The sequence below is a fragment of the Phyllobates terribilis genome, unplaced genomic scaffold (genome assembly GCF_046119375.1).
Source record: "Phyllobates terribilis strain yellow unplaced genomic scaffold, ASM4611937v1 Scaffold_10__3_contigs__length_209671492, whole genome shotgun sequence".
In the NCBI taxonomy this organism is placed as follows: Eukaryota; Metazoa; Chordata; class Amphibia; order Anura; family Dendrobatidae; genus Phyllobates; species Phyllobates terribilis.
Window position 1 is genome coordinate 143974455 of NW_027362770.1, and position 9006 is coordinate 143983460.

Consider the following 9006-nt stretch of genomic DNA (forward strand, 5'->3'; position numbering starts at 1 on the left):
GCAGTACCAGACCAAGCCAAACAAATGAAGTGGCACTGTTTCTAAGGGGAGGGGGGCACACTTTCATAATCCCATAAATGGGTTCTAGGTATTACCTTTTTGGCATGTATTTTTTTTCTAATATCATATGGGTTATGGTACTTTTTTTTTTTTAAAGCTTTTTTGCCCCCAGTCATTGTTTAACATTTAGCCCCAATATAGTAATGCTGTCCCCCATCGTTCTTCAAAAGAAAAAAGGTAGAGACGTCAGGCGAAGAGCACGCCAACGTCTGCTGGCATCGACAGCGCCCTGGATGCCAGTCTTGGGACCTTAGGGGGGTCACACAATGGAGCCTTGGGGGCTGGGTATTTGAGACCCCTGACCTAGATGATGGGCAAGTAGTACAGTAGCTCAACTCTTCAATGGGGCACAGTTCCAATACCAGACTGCTGCTGTTCCTGAAATAAAGTAGTAAAGTTTTTCTAATAATGGACAATCTCTTTAAAAAGCAGTTAACTTTGGTATCCTACAGTTCCCCTTATATTAATGTATACTGGCAAGCTATATACTAAAATGAACACATTTTGGCATCTTTGCCACATAGGGTATGTCTGGTAGGAAAACATGGTGTATATTTGTTTTCTCTAGAAACAGCGCCACTGTTTATAGTCTCTGTTCGGTACTGCAGTTTGGCCTGTTTGAAGGGAGTCCTAGCTGCAGTACCACAGACAAACACAGGATGGCACCATTTCTTAAACAGATCCTTCTTTTGTAATAAGTGGCTAAGCTGCAATACCGCACACAACCAGCAGACAGAGGTGGTGCCATTTTTTTGGAGGAAATTTTCTGTTTGATTCCAGAAGGCGAGGCACACAGTTTAAGGACGTGATGTGAACAAGCCCTTCTGAAATAAAAAACAAATGCAGACTAAACGACCGTAAAAACTTTATTTTTAACGCTTCGAAGCTGAAAAAAGTCAAAGTAAAATTCTCCAACCTCAATGAATAAATAACAGAATAAAACTTCCGTCTTACGAACAAATATTTGGTCCAGGCAGGGAACAGAATGTTACAAGACCATAAAATCATTAACTGTCACAAGACAGAACGTCTGGATGCTCCTCCCAGAACGTGTCGCCGATGAGGTCGCAGTGCAGCGCCACAGTTTGGTTCCGGACCCGACAAACCTCCACCTCCTCCTGCTCGGCCCGCTGGGGCAGATTTATGACTTTCTTGCTAATTTCATTGACCTAAAAAAAAAAATTAAGGACAAAAAAATGCACATTACAAGACCAAGAAATTCATTGTCAAATTCCCCCTTGAGCCGTCATCACAAGCACCCCATGGACAGTCTCCTGGGCTGTTAATGCAGCACAGAGGGTTTAAGAAGCTTTTGAGTAGTCAAGCACAGATTACTTCCGCACAGGGGTGCAATGAAGTCTTGTCTATACACACTTATTTTTATTTTTCTACATTGCCACAAGGTTATTTTTTATTTTTACTTCTGAGCATTTTTATTTCTTTTTTTTTTTATCCATCTACATAAGAATTTTTTTTTTCTTCTAGTCATGTTTTTTTCAATTTCTCCTTCATAGCCATGGTATTTTATTTTTGGCCATCTACATTACCATGAGGGTTTTTTTCCCCATCTGCAAAGCCCTGAGGGTTTTTTTCCCTTCTCCATAGCCAGTGTTTTTTTTTTTTTTGACAAAACAAAACCTCATGGCTATGTAGAAGGACATTTAAAAAAAAAAACAAAATAAAAAAAAAACCCTCATGAGTATAGATGTAAAAATGTATCTTCATTTTTTTTAAAAAGTCACTTATTGGAAGAAGGGGGAGGAAAAAGAAAAAATGTCCTGGTTGTTAAGGGTTTGATTCCCTAGTTATCAGTGAATAAAGGCTGTTTATATTGGACTTTAAATTGGGATCTGATAATTCTGGATTTTATGAATCCAGGAACAGTGCTGCAACCAGTCATGTATCATCTACCCGTACGGTGACTCTCCCTCTCCTACGTCACTAGGTTACCTTGTGCCGTATGATGACTGAGCCTTTCCTGTATATTGCCGGCTCGTTGTTGTAGTTGATGTTGAACTCTGAAAACAATATCTCGTTCTTATCTCCAGAGAGTGTTCCCTGCGGGAAATAGAGGAACATTCATGGATCCTTCTATGCTGTGTTACTTGGACTGCTCTGCCTCCAAACATGCAAATCTGCAACACGTTGCATGGCCAATGTGAGGCCAAAGGCGCTTGGTGCACCCAGGCGGTGGCCAAAGGCGCTTGGTGCACCCAGGCGGTGGCCAAAGGCGCTTGGTGCACCAATTGGTCATATACGCCCAGCTTCCCTCACTCCTGACTGACAGCTCTGGCCGGCCTGAGTGATCTCTGAAGACTGTGCTTGCTCCAGGCAAGTCAGAGCTGCCAATCACCAGTGATGGACCTGTCATGTGAAATAGCTATTTGATCTGCGAGCAGATTTGTATCCATTTTTCGTGGGAAATGTTTCAGTAAACCATTTTATTCACTGAAATATGTAGGAGTCCAGTGGGCGGTGCTCTTCAGTGACTGACAGTCTTCCCTGTATGACACTGCATGCAGATAGATGTCAATCACTAGTAGGACCGACCACTGGACTCCTAATCAGACAAGTTGATAATAATCAAAGAAGAGAGTCCAGAGAAAAGCTCAGCCCGATTATTATCCACCCATGTAATCAACCAGTGTGAACATCGATAAAAATCTGGGTTCGTTAATCTCTGCAATGACCGATTTATGAGGGGGAGGAGGGGTTCCTTGCTGATCGAAGGGGGGGGGGGGGGGGGGTCACAGATCTTTATGTTCCTCTCATTCATGTATGTAAAGCTGCATTCTCCTAAATGGAATAGTTTCTGTAACCACAAGGCAATCTGATTGCTCACCTTTAGTCGGTCCTGAGCCTGTGCCGGGGTCAGCCCTTTCTGCTGTACCAGAGCCCAAAACACTGTGTTGTACAAGTTGTTGATGTGACCTGCAAACATAGAACCGGAATCAATCTTAAGAAAGCTATTAATGGGTTAACTGTGTGAGAATAAAGCAGCATCCAACCCTGTCATACAGTCATATGAAAAAGTTTGGGCACCCCTATTAATCTTAAGCTTAATGTTTTTTAAAAATTGGTGTTTTTGCAACAGCTATTTCAGTTTGATATATGTAATAACTGTTGGACACAGTAATGTCTCTGCCTTGAAATGAGGTTTATTGTACTAACAGAAAATGTGCAATCTGCATTCAAACAAAATTTGACAGGTGCATAAGTATGGGCACCCTTACCATTTTCTTGTTTTAAATACTCCTACCTACTTTTTACTGACTTACTAAAGCTCTTTTTTGGGTTTTGTAACCTCATTGAGCTTTGAACTTCATAACCAGGTGTATGCAATCATGAGAAAAGCTACTTAAAGTGGCCACTTGCAAGTTGTTCTCCCGTTTGAATCTCCTCTGAAGAGTGGCATCATGGGCTCCTCAAAACAACTGTCAAATGATCTGAAAACAAAGATTATTCAACATAGTTGTTCAGGGGAAGGATACAAAAAGCTGTCTCAGGGATTTCACTTGTCAGTTTCCACTGTGAAGAGCATAGTAAGGAAATGGAAGAACACAGGGACAGTTCTTGTTAAGGCCAGAAGTCGCAGGCCAAGAAAAACATCAGAAAGGCAGAGAAGAAGAATGGTGAGATCAGTCAAGGACAATCCTCAGACCACCTCCAGAGAGCTGCAGCATTAACTTGCTGCAGATGGTGTCACTGTGCATCGGTCAACTATACAACGCACTTTGCACAAGGAGAAGCTGTATGGGAGAGTGATGCGAAAGAAGCTGTTTCTGCAAGCACGCCACAAACAGAGTCGGCTGAGGTATGCAAAAGCACATTTGGAGAAGCCAATTTCTTTTTGGAAGAAGGTCCTGTGGACTGATGAAACCAAGATTGAGTTGTTTGATCATACAAAAAGGCGTTATGCATGAAGGCAAAAAAACACAGCATTCCAAGAAAAACACTTGCTACCCACAGTAAAATTTGGTGGAGGTTCCATCATGCTTTGGGGCTGTGTGGCCAATGCCGGCATCGGGAATCTTGTTAAAGTTGAGGGACGCATGGATTCCGCTCAGTATCAGCAGATTCTTGACAATAATGTTCAAGAATCAGTGATAAAGTTGAAGTTACGCAGGGGATGGATCTTTCAGCAAGACAATGATCCAAAACACCGCTCCAAATCTACTCAGGCATTCATGCAGAGGAACAATTACAATGTTCTGGAATGGCCATCCCAGTCCCCAGACCTGAATATCATTGAACATCTGTGGGATCATTTGAAGAGGGCTGTCCATGCTCGGCGACCATCAAACTTAACTGAACTGGAATTGTTTTGTAAAGAGGAATGGTCAAAAATACCTTCATCCAGGATCCAGGAACTCATTAAAAGCTACAGGAAGCGACTAGAGGCTGTTATTTTTGCAAAAGGAGGATCTACTAAATATTAATGTCACTTTTCTGGTGAGGTGCCCATACTTATGCACCTGTCAAATTTTGTTTGAATGCAGATTGCACATTTTCTGTTAGTACAATAAACCTCATTTCAAGGCAGAAACATTACTGTGTCCAACAGTTATTACATATATCAAACTGAAATAGCTGTTGCAAAAACACCAATTTTTAAAAAACATTAAGCTTAAGATTAATAGGGGTGCCCAAACTTTTTCATATGACTGTATATATTATAGACTGCAGAATTAGGGCGATACAATACAGAGTTTCGCTGCATTCATAAACACCTCAGTGACATCTGCAGGCTTTGGAAACTTACTTGATGTTTTATATAGCCTGCAGATGGCGCTGTTAAGAACAGAAAATATGGGGATAGTGATTGCTCTGTTTCCATCAGTTTTCGTTAGCCCGAGTAATATAAAATGTTGGGCTAGTCCCTGAGTGATGTGCACAATGACAGTGCGCTCTCCTACCGGATTGTTACTCCTGATCTGAGTGAGCAACACAACAAAAAGCGCACTGTCATTGTGCGAATTGCGCAGGGACTAACCCAATCCCAGAAACACGAGTCATCCAAAAAACACTTCATTTCAGGGCAGATGTTGTAGCAGTGACTGCAGCTTCTGACCCCATGATGAACCTTTGTTTGAGTATCCCAGCATCTTGCACCTGTGCTGCCCCCACCTTTATCATGGGGGGATGCTGCATCCAGCAGTGCATTAGTGTTGTGACCAGGTATTGCTGATTTTTTTTAATTATATCCTTTTTGGGAAATTGCTAATAAAGCCTTACAGTCAGCTTGTCTCCAGCTGAGGTAATCCTTCAGGTTTTGCATGCTGGGATACAGCACAACTCTCCCATCGAATCCTGGAGGATACAGCATAGTCTGTTCCGGAAAAAATTTGTTCCAGTAGAAGACGTAACTGGAGGAAAGCTGCGAGACCACGTGTGTGATGAACTTGCTTACAAATGGGAAAAAAAAACAGACAAAGAAAAGACAGAAATTAGACATTGTGGCAAGTCTGATGTAGTAATTGAACATATCTATCTATCTATCTATCTATATAATCGTCTTATCCCGTCTGTCTGTCTGTCCTGGAAATCCCGCGTCGCTCATTGGTCTGGCAGCGACCAATCAGCGCCGCGGGATTTCTGAAAAAAGATGGCGGCCGTTAGCAGCTCATCTGCGGGACGGAGCTCAGCGGCGATGCAGCCGGGAGATGAGCGGCGCGAGGCGCTCATCTCCCGGCCGGTAGCTGCGGAAGGACCGCCGGCGCCGCTGACCTCCATGCGGAAGGGAGGACCAGGGAGCGGGCAGCGTCCGCGACCAGTCACCGATTTGGGCGCCACATTTAAATATCGGCCGCGACCAATCACCGATCTTGGCGCCACATTTAAACACCGCTGTGCTGATTGGTCGCGGACGCTATTTAAATGTGGCGCCAAAATCGGTGATTGGTCGCGGGCAGCGCCAGTGACCAATCAGCGAATTTTAACACAAATGTCCGGACCTTTGTAACATCATGCGATACTGTGGGGACATCAGCGGCTAGGGTGTCAAGGGAGGACCGGGGAGCAGCGCTGCGGGTCGGGATACTTCTGCTGCGAACAGTCGCTCATGTCCCGGCTTCTCGCAGCGGAAGTATCCGCACAGGCAGCGGCGCTCCCCGGTCCTCACCAATACGATTCGCTGATTGGTCGCGGTCGGCAGGCGGCCGCAACCAATCAGCAGAGCGCTGTTTAAATTTGGCGCCAAGCTCGCTGATTGGTCGCGGACGCTATTTAAATGTGGCGCCCAAATCGGTGATTGGTCGCGGGCGGAGAGCGCGACCAATCACCGATTTGGGCGCCACATTTAAATAGCGTCCGCGACCAATCAGCGAGCTTGGCGCCAAATTTAAACAGCGCTCTGCTGATTGGTCGCGGTCGGCCGCAACCAATCAGCGAGATTGGCGCTTAATTTAAACAGCGCTATGATCTCCCGACAGCAAGTGTGAACGGAGGACTGAGGAGCAGCGCCGCCGGTCGGGATGCTTCTGCTGCGAGCAGCCGCTCATCTCCCAGCTGCTCGCAGCGGAAGTACCCGCACAGGCATGGCCGCTCCCCGGTCCTCACTAATACGACGCTGATTGGTTGCGGCCGCCGACCCCGACCAATCATCGATATGGGCGGCAAATTGAAACACCGCTCTGCTGATTGGTCGCTACCGCCAGCCACGACCAATCAGCGATTTTGGCGCAAAATTTAAACAACGCTCTGATTAGTCACAACCACCGGAAGCGACCAATCACCATTATTGGTGCCAAATTTAAACCCTGCTCTGCTGATGGGTCGCGTTTGCTGGCCCCAACCAATCAGCATTATTGGCGCCAAATTTAAACCCCGCTCTGCTGATTAGTCGCGACCGCCGGCCGTGACCAATCTGCGATATAGGCGCCAAATTTTAACACTGCTTTGCTGATTGGTCGCGGTTGCCGGCCTCGACCAATCAGCGATTTTGGCGCCAAATGTAAACACCGCTCTGCTGCTTGCGCCCGGTCGGCCGCATACATGTTCTAGAATACCCGATGCGTTAGAATCGGACCACCATCTAGTAGGAATATAAGAGAGTAAAGCACGACGTCCCTAAAGCTCCTGCTAGGCAGGGTGAAAGGCACCAGATCACCACAGTAAAACACTCTTAGCATTTTCTAGACACAGACCACCAATGTTACACTGAGGGATACATATCTCCTAAAGGGAGAGATCCCCCAATACCCAGATTGTGAGCCTCTAGGCAGAAAAAATAAATCAAGAGTTCACCGACCTTGCCCGTCGCTTGTACCAGTTGGATTTCTTGTGGAAGACAAAACTGTATTCATCACTTTGTCCGTATGCCAGGCAGATATCTTGGATTTCTTCCATCACAGTCTCGGCGCAGCGGTTCATGAGCAGCAGAGCCTGGAGATCATTGGGTTTGGTGAACTTATGCTGCTCGGAGAATCTGAAGAAAGACAAATATGAGAAAAGGATAGAAGGAAACATGACACTAGTATCTCACACCTGGGACCTCCAGGGGCGAAGGTATTGTAGAAGTAAGGGGAGCTCATAATTTTCTAAAAAGCATAGCTAGATTCCTGACCAGCCCGGCTACGAGTCACCGGAGGGGAGGTATGTGGATGTGATTTGTGTTAATAAAAGCAAATACCCAACTATGATCAGTGTCAGTCCTGGGAGACACAGTGCGAAGTTGTTCTGTACGTTACCCTCCCCATAAAACGAAGAGTTCCCCTTCATGAAAACCAGAGCAAACCCTGCGACATCGGGTTTAGTACATTTCTTCTGCTTATCCTTTTTATTTTATGTATACTGTTTTGTCCATTTTGTATCATATATTTTATAAACAGTGCCTACCTTTTGGATTAACTATACAAAATTTAATAGCTCTGTTCCCCTTCCTATATAAACAGCACCCCTGAAGCCATGCGCTGTGTGTAATGGGTGTCCAATTGGCCTGTAGAAATTATGTTTAGCTGATGTTCATAGGAGACTGTGATTTTCTCTATACATAGCAGGGCTGATAGGAATATGGGAACAAAAGTATCATGCCAATTCTGCTTGAGAAAAAAAAGTTAAGCAAACACCCCCCGAAAACAAACTCCAAATGTGACTTCTGAATTAAAGCAGAATAAAAAAACTACTCAAAAATACAAACTTTTTTATGCAGATTTTTCAGACAGAAAATCAGTTAAAAAAAAAAAAAGATTGAAAATACCATTAAAAAAACCACAGGAGTTGAAAAAACATCAGATTTAAAAATCCATGTGCAAAAAAAAAAGGCGCAACTCTTTCACTGTGACACTACAATCCCCAGCATGTAATGGGAGCTTGTGGCATGCTGGGAGTTGTAGTTTTGCAGAAGCTGCAGTCAGAGCCCCCTGCTCGGTATGACATAACCACTACACTGACATCACACACGTGACGTGCATCCTGCCAGCGGGTCACATGACCTCACCTGTGGAAGTTCCTGCCGTCCACTCTCACCACCGCCCAGCAGTTCGGGAGACACGTGTCCGGCACCTCGAAAGCCCGCACGTACTCAAACTTGCTCTTTGCCATTTCTCGTTTCTGCTGGAAATAAGCCGGTGACCGGAAATCCTTCGCTAAAAGCAACGCACGCTTCAGCATTACCGGAAGCGGAAGTAGAGTGAGTGGAAACTGTTGGCGCGGAGGCGTCTCTATGGTAACGGAGTGGCGTAAGCACTTGGAGGCACTCTATGGTTTGGAGGAACGCGGCGATTACGTGACAATGAGAAGCCTCAGAATAGAGATTTATATTATACCCCACAAAGGGGAACGTGATGATGTCACTACTTATTGTGTGTGTGTATATATATATGTTATAAATGGGTATATATATACATAGATGGAATAAATATATATATATATATATCCCACCTATTTAGATATGTATATGCCTATTTATAACACATTATATATGTGTTATAAATAGGAGTATGTATA

General features: G+C 44.6%; 1 protein-coding gene across 2 annotated transcripts; it reads right to left on the bottom strand.

Annotated features, from left to right (window-relative positions):
- Window positions 1-936: 936 nt before the first annotated feature.
- THG1L (tRNA-histidine guanylyltransferase 1 like) lies at window positions 937-8714 on the bottom strand. Of its 2 annotated transcripts, none has more exons than XM_073649306.1 (6): window positions 8258-8469; window positions 7310-7486; window positions 5296-5465; window positions 2903-2991; window positions 2011-2118; window positions 937-1229 (listed from the first exon to the last, which is right to left on the bottom strand). In XM_073649306.1, exons 2-6 carry the CDS (start codon window positions 7429-7431, stop codon window positions 1068-1070), a joined length of 651 nt encoding a protein of 216 aa, XP_073505407.1. In that variant the 5' UTR covers window positions 7432-7486; window positions 8258-8469; the 3' UTR covers window positions 937-1067. The 2 variants fall into 2 exon arrangements, with proteins under 2 accessions (XP_073505407.1, XP_073505406.1); XM_073649305.1 differs by lacking the exon at window positions 8258-8469 and adding an exon at window positions 8498-8714 and having other exon boundaries at window positions 938-1229.
- Between the last annotated feature and the right edge of the window lie 292 nt (window positions 8715-9006).